Source organism: Aethalodelphis obliquidens, unplaced genomic scaffold, assembly GCF_003676395.1.
Source record: "Aethalodelphis obliquidens isolate GAN/ISIS:26980383/991018 unplaced genomic scaffold, ASM367639v1 scaffold5, whole genome shotgun sequence".
In the NCBI taxonomy this organism is placed as follows: domain Eukaryota; kingdom Metazoa; phylum Chordata; class Mammalia; order Artiodactyla; family Delphinidae; genus Aethalodelphis; species Aethalodelphis obliquidens.
In genome coordinates this window covers 6952320-6976058 of record NW_020837949.1, presented here as the reverse complement: position 1 = coordinate 6976058, position 23739 = coordinate 6952320, and the positions used below count along the sequence as shown (strand labels likewise).

The following is a 23739-nucleotide window of genomic DNA, read 5'->3' as shown; positions in this document are numbered from 1 at the left end:
ATGTGGCCTCTCGTTGAGGCATGTGGGCTCTTCGTTATGGTGCGCGGTCTCCTCTCTAGTTGTGGCCTGTGGGTTTTCTCTTCTCTAGTTGTGGCACGCTGGCTCCAGGACGTGTGGGCTCTGTAGTTGTGGCACGCGGGCTCTCTAGTTGAGGCACGCGAGCTCAGTAGTTATGGTGCGGAGGATTCGTTGCCCCGTGGCATGTGGGATCCCAGTTCCCCGACCAGGGATCGAACCCGAGTCCCCTGCATTGGAAGGCGGATTCCTTACCACTGGACCACTAGGAAGTCCCGCCCCTTCCTCTTTTGGGGGTTACACAAGGTTGGACCTAAAATTGATGGGCTTATAAATCAGGGAATTGGATCACGTGTAAGGTTGCCTTTTTCTGCCTGAATTTTTGGTACACCAAACTTCTCGACAGTGAAAAAACTTAATAGTCAGTCTCATAAAGATGTGGAAATTGTTATTTGAGCCAAACTGAGGATTATTACAGGGAAGACAGTCTTGCAGAAAGTTCTGAAGGCTGTTCCACCTATCAGAAGGCAAAGCAGAGTTATACAGATTTTTGAGACAAAGGGTTATATATCAAAGTACCGTATTGACAGTTTACATAGTCCAACGAGGCAAGTAGTGGGTTATTGTGACCTCTTACAGGATTGAGAAAGGAACATTAACTCCTAAGGAGTTAACTTGCTGGTGCCAGGAGGAAATTGGGTGAGGTTTTTTTGGCGAGTAGGCATTCCTATGTCTTCTAAGGGGATATAGTTAATGTCTACGTAATGCAGATGCACAGTGCACACTAAAAGGGAGACGGTAGTGGTTCAAAGGGACAGAGTCCCTCTCCTCCTCTTTTCCTATCCTCCAGTTACTGTGGGAAAAATGTCCCTCCCTCATCAAAAGCCAATTCCTCCACTTCCTCTATTCCTCTCGACGTCAATTTCCTCCTCTTTCAGAATCCTCCTCCATTAGCATGCAAACATGCTCCATTATCAATAACTTTTCCCGCTATTGCCAAATTCTCTTTTCCCCTTCATGACCAAACTTCTTTCAAACTTGAGTTTTCTGTGTAGCCTGTCTCCAATTCCTTATTCACACTCCTGCACCAATCAACCAAGTTTTGCCTTTCTGCCCCAACGGCTCCCAATGAAACTGTTCTTGATTAGGTTAACATTTATCTCAATGTTGCCAATTCTACTGGCCACTTCCCTGTTCTCATTGTACTCCTTAGCAGCAGACCTGCTTCTTGGAATACTCTCCTTGCTTGGCTAGTGAGACACCATGTTCTCATGGGATCCCTTTCACCTCACTGTTCTCTCCTTTGTGGTCTCTTTTGCTTCTTCAAATCTGTTGACCCTCAAATTATTGGGGGTTTTGACCAGGAAAATGACATGACCTGACTTTTATTTTTAAAGGATCACTCTGGCTGCTCTCTGGAGAACAGACTGTGGGCAGGCAATGGTGGAAACAGGAAGATCAGTGAGGAGGCTATTGAAATAATCAGGCACCAGGTGATGGCAGCTTGAGCCAGGTTGTCTTAGAGGAGGTGGTAAGAAGACTTAAGAGTCTAGATTTATTTTGAAGATGGAACTCTCAGGACATGTTGATGGATTAGGTGAGATTTTTGAGAGAGAGAGAAGTCAAAGAAAGTATCAAGATTTTTTACCTAAGAAACTAGAAGGTGGAGTTTCCATTTGCTGAGATGGAAAGGACTACAGAAGGAACAGGATAAGGGAGGAAGATTATAAGTTTGGTTTTGGAAATGTTGAATTTGAGAAGTCTATTAGACATCCAAGTGGATGTGGTGAGAAGCTATCCTTTTATTCCCTTGATACACCACACAGGCATAATAGAAACTGTTGCCTCTCCATCAACAACTTATTTTAAGTGTTTGGTGAGTACATCCTTTTCTGTACTTTTTACCAGGTGACTCTCATCAGGATATAATCACACTGGTTTCGGGGGGGGGGGTGTTATTCTCATAGAGTGGGGTCACAGATAAAAAGCCCTCTAGTTTCCATGAGAGTGATTGGTTTGTTCCTAACTTATTTTAAAACTTCTGGTGATAAACTCCCCTTTGTCAATTACAACTAAAAGTTTCTGGATTTTTAGTTAATAACTCCAAGCTTCACATTTTAGGGTGATGGAAACCTCCCCCCAGAAGCTATCTTGGTCAAGAGTGAAGTAGTGAATTACGTTCAGTCAGAAAGAAGATTCTATTTTATTCCTAAATAATCTCTTTGTCCCTAAAATCACAAAGGGTTTCCATTCATTCCGATGGCTTTTCTTCCCTATTTAAAAAAAGAACCCTTTCATTAATCTTTTGGTCTTTTCCAAGATGCTGCTAATAATCTCCCTTTGCCTATGTAATTTTTTACACTGAATACTTGTGGTTTTCTCTGTTCTCTTTCTCTGTAATCTTCCTTCCCTGGTTTAGGTAACTGTGCTGGTTTTGTTTGTTTAAGCAGTTAGTATTTCTTATCCACAGAACATGCATTTCCTGGATTTCCAATTAAGTGTGATGGAAGGATCCCTGCCCTGGACTCAGAAGACCCACACGGTCTCAGCCCTGCCACTAACTAGGTATGAGATTGTGGATGAGACACTTACTGTGGCTTTGGTTTCCTTCTCTGTAATATTAGAGACTGGAATTTTGAAACTCTAAAATTCTAAAAAGAATTAAAAGGAGTGTCCAGCCCTCCTTTAGGACTGAGTTTTGTATTTTATTTTTATATTACTACTTTTTAAAATTTCAGAGTTTCCTTGTAATCACATACATTTTTATATAGATGCATAATCACACATGAGGGGCTTTTTGGTGTACTTTCCCCCCTTTATTTGCTTCTTTCTCCCACTCTCTTCCCCTCCTACCTTTATGTCATATATGTATATATGATTAAGATAATATGTATAGATATGCATTTCTTTCCTATAGAAAAATGGGCAGAGGCTAGTATTTGCACAATTCATTTTCTCCCATTTACTCTTACTTTCTATCTGTTGAAACTTGGTTCTGTTTTCTCTGAGATTTCTTTAATACTACTATGAGATTTTGTTTTGTTTTATTTTGGGTTTTTTTTTTGGGCTGTGCTGCGCAGCTTGCGGGATCTTAATTCCCTGACCAGGGGTTGAACCCCGGGGCCCTGGCAGTGAAAGTGCCGAGTCCTAGCCACAGGACTGCCAGGGAATTCCTGAGATGTTTTTATTTTAGCAGTCACTTTTTTTTAAACTTCCTAGAATTTGTTTTTCAGATGCTTCCTTTTTCATAACATTATGTTCTTGTTTTATAATAAGTGTTGTATTTTTCTGAATATTTTTATTAGAGATTTTAAAATATAGCTTTTATTTCCTGAATTAGCTATGGTTTGTCTGACGTACTTTTTTTCTTGCTTGTCTTGGTCTTTCTCTTTCATGTAAAAGTTTTTTCCAAATGTTTGATAATCTTGCCTGTCCATATTTGAGAATGCAACAGTAGACAAGTCAATTAGGATCTTTGTGTCCATGGGTGGGTCTTGTATGAGTTTACTCCAAGGTGACTGATTGCTTAGGAGTCATGCTAGAATGAGGAGGGCTTTTATCTCAGACAACATCCATATTGTTCTAGTTATCCCCAGATGCTTTGTTCCTTTCCTTTTTTCCCTTACAAGGTAAATACCTAGCTGCCAGACACACTTCCTGCTTCTGGTGTTGGTAGTGGTAGGGATGGAGTGGGGCTGGACTATTCACTGTAATAGACTTTCAGTTAATGCCCTGGTTTCCAGACTCCATCCTGCCTGGCTCCCCAGGCTGAGCTTCTTCTGAGCAAATCAATAGTCCCCTCAGCTCAGTCCTGTGATCCTCTTCATTAGATACCATTCTTTAATAACTTTCTGAAATCTATTGAAATTTCTCATCTGGTGATGGTCTCCTCGGAATTCTGTTCTTTATTGTGGATTTACAGCCTTTGAAGAAAAATCCCTTTACTATAATTTCAATGGGATACTGAGAGGCAGAAGACAAACATAAGCGTGTGCTTAATTCCTATCTTGAATCAAGACAGTAACTGGACTTTTGTGAATAGGGTCATTTTTCTTACTTGTAGTAGTTACCTAGCTGATTCTCTTGGATGTTCCAGGTACACAGTAATATGATGTATTCTATAATGTTAAATAATGGCTCAGCAGAGACCTTGTCTTCTTGACTTAAATGGATTTTTTTTTAAACCATTCTGTCCCTTTAATATGATCTTCACTGTTGCGCCAATCAGAGTTCTTATTCCTTTGTAGGTGACAGGATACTTTTTTTTTTTCCTTCTTATTTTTGGAAGTTCAGGGATTTCACCAGGATATCTCAGCAGTGATATTTTTTTTTTAGGAATTTTGGGCAGGAAAGGAAGAGACGTTTTAGGAACCTGTGCTTACAATACCTTCCTTCCCAGAAATCCCTCTACTTGTTAAACACCACTCTGGTATCTTTTTCATTTGTAGCGTGGGCAGCCTAGGGTACTGGGGTTTAGTTGGGTTGTGCCCTTTTTCTCAACTTCCTCCAAAACCCTTCCAGTTTCTAACAAAATTCAAACACTCTGGATCTTTTACTATCTCTGAGATCCTCCAATTATAACAGGAAATATGTGAGAACACCGAACTAGAGGCCCTAGCCTTCAGTCTCCCTCAAAGCCTCTACATGATTCATTGCCACATCCTCCTCCTCCCCTCCCCCAGCACAGGCCCCCTTCTCCTCCCCCTCCCCCACTATGGACCCTGCTCCTCCTCGCCCTCCTGCTCCCTCACCATAGGCCCTAGTCTGCAGCAGGGGCCACGGCTCCTTCTTTCCTCAGGCACTGTGAGGTCAACTGCCTCGTGAACACAGCAGACATAGCCATGTGTGTCTAATGATTATAAACCTGCCTAAATCATATCACCTCTTAATATCATCAGTCACCTCTGTTAGTGTCCTATCACATGAGAGAAAGGGTGCTCTAAAACCAATTAAAGATTTATTCTGACTTAAAGTTCTGTTTTGTCACCTAAAACTGAGGGCGTTCATCCCCTGATATTCTGTCTTAGACTAAGGACTACCTGGCTGGAGCCAGGACTATTCTTCAGTAATATTTTCCAGAATGAGTCCTGTAGAACTCTACTGATGTCCACAAGATCATAGTGGGGGTTTTTTTTTGGGAAAAAAAAAGACAGAAAGGAATCCCAAGGTCAAATATATTCAGAATATGCTATACATTATGTCTTCCTCTTGAGAGTCATAGACTCTGTGTGTGTGTAGGGGGGAACTGTTTAACTTATTTACTTGGAGCTAGTGTTCCAGAGAAAATCATCTTGAACTATTGCTTTATAGTAATGTCTATTACAGTTTACTGACATCTCATTTTCTATCATCCCTAGAATTTCAGGTCAGCCATTCTTTTAAATGAAACATAAACCCTCTAAAAGTCAGGAATTCTCTGGATGGAGTACAACTCTGTCCCTGGGGTATAAACATTGTGTGCTCACACAGCCTTCACCTAGTGTAACAAATGGGGTATTTTCCTCGACTTCTATTTGTATTATGTTTACTTTGAACGTTTCCTTGAAAACTCTCTACATGAAACTGTTGTTGTTGCCTGTCAGGCTCCCTAATAAAGCTGTTTAGCTTTGTTATTTTGTCTTAACTCAGACTTTAGTCATCTGCCTAGAAAGTCACTCTTGGGAATCTCACTCACTCTCTCAGCTGCAAACAGCACCTGTGTTCTGGAACGCCCAAATCTACCTCCTGTCCCAATCTCTTATCTAAACTCTAGCTACCCCCTCTCCGTGGGGTGGGATAAATCAGAAGTTTGGGATACTATATATAAAATAGATAATCAACAAGGACCTACTGTATAGCACAAGGAACTATACTCAGTATTTTATAATAACCTGTACGGGAAAAGAATCTGAAAATAAAATAGGTATATATGTATGTATAACTGAATCACTTTGCTGTACACCTGAAACTAACGCATTGTAAATCAACTATACTTCAATTTAAAAAAACAAAACTCTAGTCCCATACAACTTAGCACCTTTGGTTTTATTTTCTTCAACCCACATTAATCAAAGTTTGCTTGAATTATCAGCTTTTCCTTAAGGGTAACCATGCATAATCACTATGAAACCTGCTGTGAAACTTCAGCATTCACATAGACAAACCATGAGTCGGAGAACTCATTTTGTTGCTATTAGCTTCAAATAAGTCAAAACCAAATCCTATCATATCAGGCCTGCAATAAAAGTCGCTGGGTTAAACCCCCTGCTTATCATCATACTATGAAAAAAAGAAGAGTTGACATTTAATAGTCACCCCATCCTTTTAGCTTTGAGAACAGTACTGGAGGGATTTCCTGCTGTCTAAATTCAAGCTGGGATTTCAGAGTTAGCTTATTAGCACATTGGGGAAAATGACCCATTAAGATGGTGGGAAGAACAAACCTATCTACTGTTTCTATCCACTGTTTTCTATCAATGGATAGAAAACACAGCTGGTGATGTTTTAAATGAGAATCTTTGTGGTTTCTCACATGCCTAACCTGTATTACATTCTTGCTCAAAAAAGGGCCCCTGTTCCTTCCATCTGTCTTACCAGATTTTGGGTTTGGCTGCGCTGGCTGTGGACTCCCTGGCAATACCGACTCTGCTGACCGCTTTGGGCGCCCTCCTCGGCCTCAACTCCAGTCGGCCTCAATCATCGCAAACAGTTGGCTGAGCCTCTGCTTAACGTCAGGCTCACTGGGGGCACGACAGGACTTCGTGTGCACTCTGATGTGTTCGGCGAGTTTCGACTTATAAATGAAGCCCTTGCCGCAGTCTGCACAGGCGAACGGCCTGTCGGGACTGTGGATGCGCTGGTGCCGAAGCATGTGGCCCCTTTCCCGGAAGTTTTTATTGCACTCGGGGCAGCGGAAAGGCCTCTCACCGGTGTGCAAGCCCTGGTGGCTGAGCAGCTGCGCCTTCAAGCGGAAGCTCTTGTCGCACTGGGGACACTGAAAGGGCTTCTCCCCTGTGTGCGTCCTGATGTGCTCCACGAGCTTGGACTGCTTGGCAAAGCCTTTGCCACACTCGCAGGAGAAGGGCATCCGGCCGCCGTGCAGCAGCCGGTGCGCCTTCATGTCGGCCTTCACGCGGTAGCTCTTGCCGCAGTCGGGGCACGGGAAGGGCCTCTCGCCCGTGTGCAGGCGCTGGTGGCTCCGCAGCTGCCCCTTGAGACGGAAGCGGCGGCTGCAGTCGGGGCAGCCGAAGGGCCGCTCGCCGCTGTGCACGCGGAAGTGCTCGGCCAGCTTGGATGGCCGCGTGAAGCCCTTGCCGCACTCCGCGCACTGGAAGGGCCGCTCGCGGCTGTGCGTGCGCTCGTGCGCCTTCAGGATGCCCTTCAGGCGGAAGCTCTTGCCGCACTCAGGGCAGCCGAAGGGCCGCTCTCCGCTGTGAACCCGCAGGTGCTCGCGCAGCTTGCACGGGTGGGCGAAGTCGCGGCCGCACTCGCCGCAGGAGAGCGGCCTCTCGCCGCCGTGCCTCCTCAGCCGGAAGCCCAGGCCGCACTCCGGGCACGCGAAAGGCTGCTCCTCTGACTGCAGCCGCCGGTGGAGCCGCAGCCGCCCGTGCTGGCGGGAGGCCCGGCCGCACTCGGCGCACCGGAAGGGCCGCTCTGCGCTGTGCACGTGGGTGTGGTCTGGAAGCCCGCACTGCGGGGAGGAACGCCGGCCGCACGGGCCGCAGGAGGCCGGCCTCTCCGCGCCGGGGCCGGGCTCGAGAGCCTCCGGGCGCTCCTCGCCAGCCGGGCTCAGGCCCGGCTTTTCTCCCGAGCGCGGGAGCTCAGCCTGCTCAGAGGCGGCCCCGGCACCCTCTCTCCGGGAGCCTGGCCTCTCCGCGCCGGGAGGGCCCCGGGGGCCTCGCTCGTCGCAGCCGGGGCACTGGGAAGGCCTCGGCCCCGCGCGCAGGTGGTGGGCGTACACTTCACACTCGCTGCCCAGCAGCTGGCTCTCCTCAGGGTGGATTGACAGGGGTCTAAGCAAACACGACTTCTGGCGGAAGCCCCGCCCACATCCTGGACAGCGGAAGTGCCTCTGTCCCCGAGGGATGCTCAGCGGCTGTTGTGCCTCGGTTTGTTTGCGGAATTGATTCCAGGCCCTGTGTGGCAGGTCCTTCGAGTGGCTCCCCTGGTGCTGCTCTGAGACGTTTTTCCAAAAGCCTTCCCCACAGACAGGGCAAGGGTGCTGGAGGCCCTCCCCAGAGGTTTCCTGGAAGCCTGGGGGACCGAGGGTCCTGGGACTTACGATTGTGTCTCTTTGGGTGGGTTCCCTGGAGCTGTGGACTACTGGAACTAGAGCCCGAGTATCATGTCTTTGTGGATTCAGGAGGGCGACGACTTGATCAGGCCTGAAGGAAACATCTTCACTTTTTCCTAATAAGGGTTCAGAGGAACGCTGGCTCTGAAGAGGATCTACTTGGAAATGGCAGTGGGCTTCTCCTGGTTTCACAGCTTGCTGGCTTCCTGAAATTGAAAAGAAAACTTCAGTCAGTATCCCATCCTGTGACATGACCAAGGCTTATGTGGCCGTAGCAGTGACCTGAGGTGGCCTGGAAGCCCAGCTTCCACTGAACTAAACCAGCAGCTCCTTTCAGTGGGGTCAGTTTCATGACCAGGAGTTTGGTGCGAGTCTGCTGAAACTAAACTGAACAGACCTATCTTAGAATATTGAAAAGAGAACATGTAAGTCACAAATGTAGGGCCTAAGCTTTGGAATCAGACTGGGTTCGAATCCCATTTGTCCACTGTGTAAGCTTTGTCAAACTCATCTCTGGCTTCAGTTCCTTCTCCTGTAGAAATGGAAACAATACATAAGATTGTTGTGAGAACTGTATGAGTTAACGTGGGTAAAGGGCTTAGCGTGGGCCTGGCACACTGCATGTTCCCTGTAAATGTTCACCATTATTATGACCTCAGGGCCACCAGACTTGTCCCATTTGGATGTGCAGACATTCCTGGAGTCAAAAAATAATGACAGGGACTTCCCTGGCAGTCCAGTGGTTAAGGCTTCACCTTCCAGTGCAGGGGGTGCAGGTTCAATCCCTGGTCAGGGAGCTAAGATCTCACATGCCTCCTCGCCAAAAAACCAAAACATAAAACAGAAGCAGTATTGTAACAAATTCAATAAAGACTTAAAAAAAGATAAAATAATGATGGCAGTATTACTGACAGGCCCTGGCTAACGCTATGATTCCATATACTCCAGGAGCTGTCCTAAGACCAGATGTTCCTCCCTCCTCGTCTCTATTCCTACCAACCTTGTAAAAAGGTTTCTTGGAAGAATTGCTAACAGACAGTAAAAAGTGAAATAATTTGTGAAGAAAAACTCTTTTACTCTCCTGAAAGCAGCAGCTAAAAATTAAATAAACTACTGACAACATTTCTTGGAATGATGCTCCCATTTGACTTTCTCTTTCCATACTTTAATACTGACCCTTAAGAATCCAAAAATCTCAGACTCTCCCATCATGGCAAGAAACAAAAGAGGAGTCTCTATTCCTCCCCCCACTACTAAGAATACCTCATATCTGCTGAACTCTTACTGTGCTGCCAGGTATCATTGGGACAGTTTACATACATTAACCCATTTAATCCTATAATGTAGGTACTTTTATTATCTTCACTTTATAGGTCAGGAAACTGAAATACTATGAGGTTGAATAACTTGCCCAAGGTCACCTGGAAAAGGCAAGATCCAGACTCAGGATCCAGAACCCACAATCCTAACAACTATGCTTTACTGCCTTTCTCTAGAATATACCAGGTGTTAAGCCTCAGTCCAGTCAAACAGGAAGTCAAGGTCAGAGAACTGGAGCTAAGAAACCTGAATGGGATGTCTTAAGGACAGGGCCCTGATTTCTTAATACTCACCCACAAACAGTTGTCCCTCAATAACTGGATCCAAATGCAAATCAGCAGAGGTGCAAATTATGTTTCCTGATTTCTGTGATTCTCCCCAGATCCTGAAGAGTTCTCTCCCCTGTTCAAGCCAGGATATTAGTTCTGGTTTGGGAAGTCCATCATCTGTACAGAAAAGTCAAACAGGGTAGTTTGGTTTCCTTGAGCACTAAATTTAAAGCACAATGAGCTGTTTTTAAATTCTCAAATTTACTCCTGGGAAAATGTATGAGAAGAGATTTTTAAAAATAGATTATAGGTTTACACAAAGAAAAGCAGAACTGCCCACACATTATAACAGTGGGTTCCTAATCTACCTGGACCTGTTAGATGACTCTGTGTTTGATTTTGTCTTGGTCCCAATATATCTAGCAATGCTGCATTTTGTCACAGGTTTCTTAAAGCTCACCAGTATTGTGCTTTGAGAATTGTGGGACAACCCCTGAGACAACCGGAGATATCTTGGGAATAGGGGGTATATGAAAATAAGAACTGGAGCTTCAGCTAAAATATTCTGAGAAGTACTTCCAGTGACAGTGCTAATCGCAACCTAAAATACAGTTGAGTTCTGCTAGAATAGAAGGGGGTTGCAATGAATGAAATGAACGAATTAAAATATTACAAGATACCCATTTCCCTGTAAAAACTGTTTACGCTGTGTATTTTCAAGTAAAACTTTCTTTCAGTAATATATATATTTAAAAGAACCAAAAGTATGCTTCATGGATTGCTAAAGGGAGATTAGTAGATGGTCCAAATCAGAGAAAGAGGATAAGCTGGGCAATGCTGAGGGATTTTAGGGATAAAATGTCAGAGTGACATATACATTAGCCCTCTGAAATCTGACTTCAACCCCAAAAGAATTCCAAGGCTGCTCTCATGAAAAAAAGGAATTTAAGGAATTATTTTATTTAAATCCATACACCTAAAACAAATATCATAGTATCGCTTATTTGTGGAATCTAGAAAAAAGGTACAGATGAACTTACTTGCAAAGCAGAAATAGAGACACAGATGTAGAGAACAAACATGTGGATACCAAGGGGGGAAGGGGAGGTGAGATGAACTGGGAGATTGGGATTGACATATATACACTACTATATATAAAATAGATAACTAATGAGAACCTACTGTATAACACAGGGAACTCTACTCAGTGTTCCGTGGTGACCTAAATGGGAAGGAAATCTAAAAAAGAGGGGATATATGTATACGTATAACTGATTCACTTTGCTGTACAGCAGAAACTAACACAACATTGCAAAGCAACTATATGCCAATAAAAATTAATTAAAAAAATAAATCCATACACCTATTCTCAGTCTTCATCTGGGTTGAACTCTCAGCATCTTTTAAAATAAAACAATTTTTCAAAAAAAAATTAAGAAAGCAAGTCCATTTACAAGAACATCAAAAAGAGTAAAATACTTAGGAAAAAATTTAATAAAAGAAACATAAGACTTACACAATACAAATCATAAAATGTTGTTCAAAGTAATTTTAAAAGTCCTAAAAAAAAAAGTACTAAATAAATGAAATGATATCCCATGTTCATGAATTGGAAGACTTAGTACTGTTAAGGTGACCATATTCCCCAAACCCATCTGCCTTTTTTTTTTTTTTTGGCAGAAATTGACAAACTGATCCTAAAGCAATGGTAATTAAAACAGTGTGGTACTGGCATAAGACTAGACATATATAGATCCATGAAACAGACTTGAGAATCCAGAAATAAACTCTGACATTTACTGTTAATTGGTTTTCCAAAAGGGTGCCAAGATAATTCAATGGGGGAAAGAATAGTCTTTTCAACAAATGGTGTAGGGACAACTGGATATCCATATGCAAAAGAGGCTGGATCCCTATATCACACAGTGTGAAAAAATTAACTCAAAATGGATCAAAGAAGGAAAAAAAAGGATCAAAGACCTAAATATACGCACTAAAACTATAAAACTCTTAGAAGAAAACATAGGAGTGGATCTTTGTGACACTGAATTAGGCAATGGCTTCTTAGATATGACATCAAAAGCTCAAGCAACAAAAGAAAAAATAAATGGGAATTCATCAAAACTTAAAACTTTTGTGCTTCAAAGGACTCCATCAAAAAGGGAACAGGGGGCTTCACTGGTGGCGCAGTGGTTGAGAGTCCGCCTGCAGATGCAGGGGACATGGGTTCGTGCCCTGGTCCAGGAGGATCCCACATGCCGCGGAGCGGCTGGGCCCGTGAGCCGTGGCCACTGAGCCCGCGCGTTCGGAGCCTGTGCTCCACAACGGGAGAGGCCACAGCAGTGAGAGGCCCGTATACCACAAAAAAAAAAAAAAAAAAAAAAAAAGGAACAGGTAACCCAAGAAACGGAGAACATATCTGCAAATCATATATCTGATAAGGGTTCAGTATTCAGAACAAATAGAGAACACTTATAACCCAACAATAAAAAGACAAATAGCCCACTATAAAAATGGGCAAAGTATTTGAATAGACATTTCTTCAAAGAAGATACACAAATGAAAAGATGCTCAACATGATTAACCATTAAGGAAATGCAAACCAAACCCACATTGATACACCACTTCACAACCATTTGATCTTTTGTTGTTTCTTCATTGCTGCGCGTGGGCTTTCTCTAGTTGTGTCGAGCAGGGGCTACTCTTCACTGTGGTGTGTGGGCTTCTCATTGCAGTGGCTTCTCTTGTTGTGGAGCACGGGCTCTAGGAGCATGGGCTTCAGTAGTTGTGGCACGTGGGCTCAGTAGTTGTGGCTCGTGGGCTCTAGAGCGCAGACTCAGTAGTTGTGAAGCACGGGCTTAGCTGCTCCACGACATATGGGATCTTCCCAGACCAGGGATCAAACCCATGGCCCCTGCACTGGCAGGCAGAATCTTAACCACTGCGCCACCATAGAAGTCCACATCCATTTGATCTTGATGCTTGGAACATTCTTTTTGGGTGGCACAGGGTTCATGTCACAAGATTATTTTTCTTTTCTCTATTGATTCAATTACTTTAATTGGTTCTTCACTAACAATGAAAATAATGTAATATCTTGTATTAATGTTTCAGAAACACTGTATAGAAACTGGAAATCTTAATTATGTCAGACGCTGGCAAGAGAAGTGGAGGGAATATAGGAGAACTAATTACCTTCGTAGACTGAAAGATAAAGAGATATAATGTAAAGTTCATGAAACATGATCTAGAAGTTTATTATTTAAATTATAAAGGTGGCCAACAGAGGCATTAAAAAACTATCAGGGGCTTCCCTGGCAGTCCAGTGGTTAAGACTCCACACTGCCAATGCAGGGGGCATGGGTTTGATCCCTGGTTGGGGAACTGGGATCTCACAAGTCACGCAGTGTGGCCAAAAGATAAAACAACAAATATATGTGTGTGTGTGTATGTGTGTGTGTGTGTGTGTGTGTGTATGGAACAAATTGGAAAGAAATATTTGTAACATAGATAATAAAATTTTTTTTAAAAGTTAAAAAAATTTTTTAAAAACTATCAAAATTTTGGAAGAAGGGGGAAAAAGGAGATAGAAGAGGGATAGTATAAGTAAGTGAAACCCTCATTTTTCACAGTAAGGAGTTAAACTCAATAACCAAGAAATACAGGTGTAAGCACAACAGACTGCAGTAAAAACCAAAACAGAAATGATTAACATGGTTGCCTTTGGGGAATTAACTGAGTGAGGGGTGAGGCAAGAGACTTATCATTCATTTTGATGCTTCTCCAAACAGACTGATTTTTTAAAAACCATATTTAATAGTAAAATACAAAGACTAAGTAAGCAAAAAGACTAAAAAGAACACCATTACCGTAACCATGCAGAAACAACTGCGGGTAAACACCTATGTATAGCCTTCCAAAATCTCATTGCAGGGAAAAATAACATTAGCTTTTTTGAGGTATATGGACACCACTGTAAAAGTTGACAGGTAGGAACATGCTAGGTTAAAGATATACAGGGTACTTTATGGATATAGGCAAGGTATGTATCCATGTTGAAAAATCATGGCAACCTGTAAGTATATAGTGATTAAAAGCCCTGACATATATTTAGTCATCTCTGACCACCTTACATTACATGCTGTCATAAATATTCTCATGTAGCAACATCTACCCTTGAGTAAGGATTAGCAATGCTTACAGATATTAACAAAAGACTCTGCATAAAAATGCCTTTCTGAGTTAATTTCTGAGAAATCTGGCTACCTGACAAACAGGAGTATGGAGTGACTGAAACCCCTAACAGGACCCAGTTCCATGCCTCAGCCACAGTTAAACACTTCTTACCTAGAGAAACAAGAATCTCATAATTGGTTCTCATTACTTGCTTGTAAAGCTCCTTCTGCCATGGCTCTAGATCCCGCCATTCTTGCTCGGAGAAATAAACGGCCACATCCTCAAAAGTCAGAGGTAACTGAAATTATAGGCATAATACACATGCAGTCATAATGGCTTCAAAACTCCAGCTCCTTTTCATCAATTTAAGAGTTTCGCAGTGGACAGTGTTTTTGTCCGTTAGGCAGCTTCTTCCTTGGGAACTGCGCCTTCCCTGACTCCCATCATGTGGTTCTGTTGGTGACCATGACCACCCCCTTCCACTTGTTTCTCTATGCCTGTTCCAACTACATATGCATATGTATAGCATGGACCTCTTTCTTTTTCTTCTTTTTTTAAACAAAAATGGGAACAAATCACTGTGTAACTTCTTTCACTTAACTTGTCATCTTTCCAGGTCAATTTACATAGGCAAAATCGGTTTTTTGTTAATTGCATTATATTCCATGGGTACACATACTCCACTGATGACACATATATTGTTTCCATTTCCTTTATAAATTACCAACAATGCTTCCTTATACATTAGTGGTTTTACTTCTGCAGGAAAAGGCTAAATAAAAAGGAGGACTACTAAATCAAAGGATAGAAACATCTTCAGTTTACGAGATACCACTAGATTGCCTTCCAAAAAGAATCCAGCACTTTTACCCTTGCTAATAAGAGACATTTCTTTACACCTTTGCCAGCACAGGATGTTCTGAAACCTTATTTGTTTGTTTGTTTATTGGCCAACATGATAGGTAAAATATTCTATTTCATTGTTTTATTTATTTATTTATTTTTAGGCTTCTCTGTGAGCCATGCGGGATCTTAGTTCCCCCACCAGGGATTGAACCTGTGCCCCCTGCATTGGGAACGCGGAGTCTTAATCACTGGACCACCAGGGAAGTCCCCTGTACTTCATTATTTTAATTTGCATTCATTTGTGAGGCTTAGCAACATTTTCATATTTGGCGGGGGGGGGGTTCCACTTATCTTTGTGCGTGCCTGTTCACATCCTTTGCTCAACGTTTTAGTGGGCTCCTATAATTTGAATTAACTTTCTTACATTAGGATTAATAATCCTTTGACTAGTTAACAAACATTTTCTTCTAGTTTATCATTTGTATTTTGACTTTCTCTTCTGCCAAAGAGAACATTTTGACCCTTTTATTTAGTTAAAACCTGAGTCTTTTCCATATTGTTTCCAGCTTTTACTTTCATTTTTTGTATTTGTCACAATCAAAAAATTATACAAATATTCTACTGAATTTTTTTCACAATTAGATTTGCAGCTTAATTCTACAGATGATATTGGTATCTTTATTTATGTACATATGGACAGCCAATCACAGAACACTAATAAATGCACCACTCTTTCTCCTTAGATTGAAATCCTGACCTTCACCTTTGCATATATTAGATTTTCACATGTATGTGAATCTATATATTGTTATACTATCTATACATATCTGATTACAGTACCTATGCAATGTTATAAGTGCCCCCCCCACACCCATTCTTTGTCAAGCTACTGCTGTTAATTTCTGGAACATTCATTCTTCCTTACAAATTCTAAAATAATTTTGTCCAGTTTAAAAAAAAGTACACTGGGATTCAATTTTAATTAAATTTATATGTGTATTTAGGAAAGATTGAGCTCATCTAGGAACATGTTCTACAACTCATTTGATCTTGCTTCCTATCCTTTAATAAACTTAATGATTTTCTTCATAAATGTTCTGAATCTTTTTTATGAACTTTATTTCTGGTATTGTGTAGTTTTCCCAACAATTATAAATGGGACCACCTCTGCCACTTCAAATCATTACTACTAGTATTTTTAAAAAACTGATTTTTGTAAACTTATTTTATATCCAATTAATGTACCATATTTGTTTATCAATTCTAATAGTATTAAGGTTTTGGTGGAAACAATCATAGTTCTCAGATAATTTCCCCATCTCTTTTCAAAGTACGTGCACTGCTTTTATCTCATACTGTTGTACTTACTAGAACCTCTTTTGTGGCTTCAGGGTTTAGTACCTTGACTTGGAAGACTTTCCCTATTCTAAAATTATAAAAGATATTCTGGTATATTATAACAATAAGGCACATAATTCTTTTTCCAAAGAGATATTAAATTGTCACAAAACTTACTGACGATTCTTTTACCATTGTGTTGGGATCGCTTTTTCATAAACTAGTTTTCCATTTATACTTGGTTATATTTTTGTTCCACTGGTGGTTTTGTCTATTCTTGCTCCAATACTGGACTGTTTAATTCTTATAGTTTTATCAAATGATTTGCTATTTAAGAGGATATGGCCATCTACCACCACCTTGATCATTTTTTAAAAGGAAACTGTCTTGACCTTCCTTGTCTATTTTCTCTTCTAAATAAACAGGAGAAATACTTTGTCAAATTTATATAAATTCTATTGGGATTCTGATAGGACTATACTAAGTATATGAATTAATTTTGAGAGAAGTGGGTCTCTAAATTATGGGATCTTCCCATCCAGAAACATATATTTATCTAGATTTTTTTATTTTCTTTAGTAAAATTTATTGTTTTCTTCATATAGATCTTATATAATTCTTGACAGATTCATTCCTAGGGATTTTAGAGTTCTGGTTGCTACTATGAGAACTGAACTGAATAGGAATACACAAAGCACACACATGCATACCCTTCAAGCACCAGCTGCCTCAGATTACCCTGTGGTGAGCCCTACCTATTCACACCTGGTGTTACAACTTTCCATCTAATTTCAGATAATGTCCCTTCCACTACTTCACAATAACTCAAAAGCTCCATCCCTTCTTACACCCACTTCCACAGGCAAATTTCAGATTGTTTTTAAGGTAATTATTTCTTAATCATTTAACATGCATAAAACTGTGCTGTTTTTATTGTTTCTATCTTTTCAACTTGTCACTGACAAACTTTTTGAGTGTTGTGTACCTAACCCCATTTCTCCCATAAGCTCTGTGGTTTTTACTGCATGATTTTGCATTGCACTGTGATTTTTAGAAATGCATATGATGTATGATGGCAGAATTCATTACTTTTAAAATGTTTTCCAAAAATGCTCAAAAAGCCTTCACTGTTTATTTCTTTAATCTTCAGAAGTGTGAAAGATCCAAAAAATTACAGAGTACATTATAGCAAGCATCTGAGTATTTACCACTGATTTAACAAATTTAACATTTTTTCTTCAGATTTCCTTCTCAAGAAATTGAATTTGACAGATAAAACTCAAAGCCCCCTCGGTCCCCACTTCAATCTTATTCTTACACTCAGTCCTATTCACCTCCCTTCTGAGACACAACCGTGTTGATGCATGTGGTAAGTTTTCAGCTCATGTTTTTAATTTTTTTAATATACATATGTATCTATAAATAATATATAGTATTGCTTTGTCTTTTATACACAAATGCTTTATTATACTGCAACTTGCATTTTTCATGCAACATTTTGAGATCTGTCCATCTTGATATACATAGAACTGATTTATTTTAATTTTGTATAGTGTTCCATTGTCTGAATGTCACAATTTTTAATTCATGTTTTTATCCATTGACCATTTGCTTTTAGTTCTATGAACTGCCTGTTCATATCCTTTGCCTGTATTTTTACTGGGTTATTTGTCCTTTCATTTCTAAGATTTCTTTATATAATTTGTGTATTAACTGTTGACTACATTAGTTTACAAATACTTTCTCCTAGTGTATCTCTTAGCTTTTATTTTTACTTAAGCTGTCTTATATTTATATTGTACATAAATTTTCAATTGTAATGCAATATATCAATCTTTTCTTAGTTCATTTTGCCCTTTGTGGTTTAAGAAATTTTCTTCTACACTAAGATTATGAAGATATCCTACATTTCCTTCCAAAAGACTAAAGTTTTACTTTTCATGTTTAGATTTTTAATTTATCTGGAACGTAATTTTTTTATGGTATACAGCAATGATCTACCTTAATGTTTTTTTCCAAACGGAAAAGTCAGTTGTCCCAACACCACTTCTGAAGTTCTCCGAATTAGATTCCTAGGGCTGCTGTCACAAAGTACCACAAACTTGGCGGCTTAAAACATTAAATATTTATTCTCTCATAGTTCTGGTAGTTAGAAATCTGAAATCAAAGTGTCAGCAGAGCTATGCTCTCTCTGAAGCCTTTAGGGGAGAATCTGTTCCATGCCTTTCCCTTTGCTTCTGGTGGTGGTTGTTGATACTTGGCATTTCTCAGCTTGCAGCTGCATAGTTCCATCTCTGCCTCCACTGTCACAGGGCCTTCTCCCTTTGTGTGTCTGGGTCTCTGTGACTCTGCTCCTCTTCTTATAAAGACACCACTCATGATGGATTAAGAACCTGTCCTACTCCAGTATGATCTCATCATAACAAATTTCATCTGCAGCAACCCTACTCCTATTTAGGTCACAATCTGAGGTTCGGGGAAGTACATGTATTGGGGGAGACACTATTCAACTCAGTACTCTGCTCTGGGGTCCTCTTTGGGTTTCTTCTGCTCCATGTGTCTACCCCTGCACAAAACAGTACTGTATTAATTCTATGGATTTACTGTAAATTTTATTATCTGCTAGGGCAAGTCCCCCTGTTATTCTTCTTTTTGGCATCATATTTTGACCTTTATTTTTCCAAACGAAATTTAGAATCCGCTTATATAATTTACAAAAACCTTACTGCCATTTTGATGAAGTTGCAGTAAATTTATATATTAACTTGGAAGGAAAGTATCATCTTCATTATATTTAGTCTTCCCATTTATGGGCATGATTTACCTCCTGTTTACAGGCATATCTCATCTTACTGTGCTTTGTGCTTTGTAAAAAATGCAGGTACTGCATTTGTTACAAACGGAAGGTCTGTGGCAACCCTGTGTCGAACGAGCCTATTGGTGCCATTTTTCCAACAGCATTTGCTCACTTCATGTCTGTGTGTCACTCTTTAGTAATTCTCACAATATTTCAAACTTTTTCATTATTATTGTATTTGTTATGGTGATTTGTGATCAGTGATCTTTCATGTTACCTTTTTTTTTTTTGACTGTGTTGGGTCTTCATTGCTGTGCACGGGCTTCCTCTAGTTGTGGCGAGCGGGGGCTACTCTTCGTTGCGGTGCACAGGCTTCTCATTGCCGTGGCTTCTCTTGTTGCGGAGCACGGGCTCTAGGTGTGCGGGCTTCAGTAGCTGCGGCACGTGGGCTCAGTGCTTGTGGCTCGCGGGCTCTAGAGCGCAGGATCAGTAGTTGTGGCGCACGGGCTTAGCTGCTCCACGGCATGTGGTATCTTCCCAGACCAGGGCTCAAACCCATGTCCCCTGCATTGCCATGCGGATTCTTAACCACTGCACTACCAGGGAAGCCCTGATGTTACCATTTTAATTGTGTTTGGGTGCCATGAGCCGTGCCCATATAAGATGGCAAACCTAATCAATCCATGTATGTGTTCTGGGACTTCCCTGGTGGCTCCATGCTGTGGAGCAACTAAGGCCGTGTGCCACAACTACTGAGCCTGTGCTCTAGAGCCCGTGAGCCACAACTACTGAGCCCGCGTGCTGCAACTACTGAAGCCCACGCACCTAGAGCCCGTGCTCCGCAACAAGAGAAGCCACCTTAATGAGAAGCCCGCACACTGCAACCAGGAGCAGCCCCTGCTCGCTGCAACTAGAGAAAGCCTGCTCGCTGCAACTAGAGAAAGCCCGTGCGCAGCAACAAAGACCCAACACAGCCAAAAATAAATACATTTATCCAAAAAAAAGTTATTAAAAAAAATGTGTGTGTTCTGACTGCCCCACGGACTGGCCCATCTCTCTCCCTCTCCTCGGGCCTCTTTATTCCCTGAGATAGAACAATACTGAAATTAGGCCGCTTAATAACCCTACATTATTAAGTGTTCAAGTGAAAGGAAGAGTCACACATCTCTCACTTTAAATCAAAAGCTAGAAATGATTAAGCTTAGTGAGGAAGGCACATGGAAAGCTGAGACAGGCTGAAAAGCGAGGCGTCTTGTGTCAGTTAGCCAAGTTGTGAATGCAAAGGAAAAGTTCTTGAAGGAAATTAAAGTGCTACTCGGTGAACACACACATGATAAGAAAGCAAAACAGCCTTACTGCTGATACAAAGCAAGTTTTAGTGGTCTAGAGAGAAGATTAAACCAGCCACAACATCGCCTTAAGCCAAAGCCTAATGCAGAGCAAGGTCCTAACTCTTTTCAATGCTATGAAGCCTGAGACGTGTGAGGAAGCTGCAGAAGGAAAGTGTGAAGCCAGCAGAGCACAGTTTATGAGGCCGAAGGAAAGAAGCCGTCTCCTAAACATAAATGTGCAAGGTGCATCAGCAAGTGATGGTGTAGAAGCTGCAGCAAGTTCTCCAGACCTAGCGAAGATAATTAATGAAGGTGGCTATACTAAACGACAGATTTTCAATATAGACAAAACAGCCTAATATTGGAGAAAGATATCTTCTAGGACCTTCATAGCTAGAGAGGAAAATCAATGCCTGGCTTCAAAGTTTCAAAGGACAAGCTGAGTCTCTGTTGGGAGCTAAATGCAGCTGGTGACTATAAGTTGAAACCCCTGTTCATTTACCATTCCAAAAATCCTAGGGCCCTTAACAATTATGCTAAATCAATTCTGCCTGTGCTCTAGAAATGGAACATCAAAGCCTGGGTGACAGCACAGCTGTTTACAACATGATTTACCAAATATTTTAAGCCCACTATTGAGACCTACTGCTCAGGAAAAAAGATTCCTTTCAAAATATTACTGCTCATTGACAATGCACTTGGTCACCCAAGAGCTCTGAAGGAGATATATAAGGCATGTTGTTTTCATGCCTGCTAACACAATATCCATTTTGCAGCCTATGGATCAAGGAGTAATTTCGACTTTTAAGTCTTATTATTTAAGAAATACCTTTCATAAGACTATAGTTGCTATACATAGTGATTCCTCTGATGGATCTGGGCAAAGTAAATTGCAAATCTTTTGGAAAGGATTTATCCTTCTAGATGCCACAAAGAACATTCATGATTCATGGGAAGAAGCTGAAATATCAATGTTAACAGGAGTTTGGAAGTTGATCCCAACCTTCATGGATGACTTTGAGGGGTTCAAGACTTCAGTGGAGGAAGTAACTGCAGATGTGGTGGAAACAGCAAGAGAACTAGAATTCGAAGTGGAGCCTTGAGGGTGTGACTGAATTGCTGTAACCCCATGATAAAACTTTAACAGATGAGGAGTTGCTTCTTACGGATGAGCAAAGACAGTGGTTTCTCCAGATGAAATATACTCCTGCTGATGCCATTTAGATTGTTGAAATGACAACAAAGGATTTAGAATATTACATAAACTTGGTTGATAAAGCAGTGGCAGGGCTCAAGAGGACTGACTCCAAATTTGAAAGAAGTGCTACTGTGCGTAAAATGCTATTAAACAGCATTGCATGCTACAGAGAAACGACTCCTGAAGAGTCAACTGATGCAGCAAACTGCACTGTTGTCTTATTTTAAGAAATTGCCACATGCCAACCTTCAGTAACCACCACGCTGATCAGTCAGCAACCATCAACAAGGAGCCAAGACCCTCCACCAAGCAGAAAGATTACAACTTGCTCCAGGCTCAGAAAATGATTAGCAATTTTAGCCAGAGTATTTTTAATTAAGGTTTGTACATTGTTTTTTAAGACTTAATGCTACTGCACACTTAACACATTACAGTACAGTATAAACATAACTTTTATATGCACTGAGAAACCAAAAAAATCGTGACTTCCTTTACTGTGATACTGGCTTTATTGCAGCAGTCTGAAACCAAACCCAAAATATCCCCAAGGTATGCCTGTTATTAATAATTTTTGCTATAAAGGTGTTACAGGGGCTTCCCTGGTGGCGCAGTGGTTGAGAGTCCGCCTGACGATGCAGGGGACACGGGTTCGTGCCCCGGTCCGGGAAGATCCCACATGCCGCCGAGCGGCTGGGCCCGTGAGCTATGGCCGCTGAGCCTGCGCGTCCGGAGCCTGTGCTCCGCAACGGGAGAGGCCACAACAGTGAGAGGCCCGCGTACCGCAAAAAAAAAAAAAAGGTGTTACATATCTTTTATATATTTAGTCCTAGGTATTATGGTTTTTGTTGAGATTGTTAACGGTATCTTAAAAGTAATGATCTCATGAATTCATTTAGTAATCTGAAAAAATGCTCAATATGTAAGCTTATAGAGAAAAACATAAAACCTCAATTTCAACAAAACACTAATCAAATAATGTGTACCCTACTTAGGTTTTTATATCTTCTTCCTTCCAACGTGTCCTCCTTCCTTCTTACACCTAACACAAACTTCAACACGTTAGCGTTAAATTCTGCCATTTAAGTCCCTGCCAACCATCATTTCAACCATTCAGAATCTTAAATCTTTTCAAACACTTGTTCTAAATTCAGTAACTATAATGTAAAACTGGCTGAACTAGTTAACATGCATTGCCGGCCCCAGACCAACTTCGATCCTATCTCTCATCCGCCCGTCTCACGCACAGGCGCCCCCGGCCCAGACTCCGCCAGTTCCACGATCGGCTTTGTTTAGGGCTTTGGACACGCACGAGCCCAAGGGGCGGCGTTCACCGGCTCAGTCCAGGGTCCAGACCCCACCGCAGGCGCTAAGCGCGACCCTCAGACCCCGCCCCACCCGTCCGCCTCCGCCCCGGGAGGACCCCAGGATGCCGGCCCGCCGAGCCGGAACCCGAGGACCCTCCCAGATGCCCGAGCCGGGCGTCCGCGCGGGGAGCCCCTCTTACCGGAGCCGGCTCGGCCATGGGCCCTCGCGGTCCCACCTGGCCCCGGACCGGGTTACAGCCAAGCCAGGAGTCCCTGCTGCCCGCGGCACCTTCCCAGCGGCAGCGGCGACCGCGGCCTCCCACCCCGCCGCTGCTCGCCGACCTGCAGGCCCAGCGCAGGCGCGGTGCACGCTGGGACTCGCGGCCGCTCTGCCCCACAGCGGCCCCCTGCGGCCTGGAGGAGCGAGCGCTGTCTGCAGTGGCAGCCCGCGCCGTGCAGACCGGTGTTAGTCGCAAGCCGCAGCCGTCCGGGGGTGACCGATCCTCGCACTCTCTTGGGGGACCCAGAGGAGGGAGACGGAGATGCAGACGGAAAGAGGGGGAAATGCAGCGTCAACTGCAAATGGATGGATAGTATACTCGCTATTAACTGAGATAGAAACAATGAGAGGGAGTACAGGGGTTTGATTCCTCCCCAAAGCCAACCCCAGTCAAGGATTAGGTTCAAGGGGTCATCTGTGAGGTGATCTCAGGAACCAAGTCAGGGAGGTGAGAAATCAAGGGGCATTAAGCATTAACGAGCAGGTCCCCCCGTCGGCAACTGGGAGTCCATTCTGCTGGGGACTCAAAGGGTGCAGATCATCCCTCAGAATGGTCCTGCCAAGGGTGAGGAGGCTGGGTATTCATCCTCCGG

The 23739-nt window shown here is 42.3% G+C and overlaps 1 protein-coding gene across 1 annotated transcript; it reads right to left on the bottom strand.

Annotated features, from left to right (window-relative positions):
- Positions 1 to 6024: 6024 nt before the first annotated feature.
- Positions 6025 to 23735, bottom strand: ZNF786 (zinc finger protein 786). Its single transcript, XM_027101600.1, has 4 exons — positions 23067 to 23735; positions 14224 to 14350; positions 9901 to 10053; positions 6025 to 8493 (listed from the first exon to the last, which is right to left on the bottom strand). The coding sequence occupies exons 1-4, from the start codon at positions 23082 to 23084 to the stop codon at positions 6671 to 6673; spliced, it is 2121 nt and encodes a 706-aa protein (XP_026957401.1). The 5' UTR covers positions 23085 to 23735; the 3' UTR covers positions 6025 to 6670.
- Between the last annotated feature and the right edge of the window lie 4 nt (positions 23736 to 23739).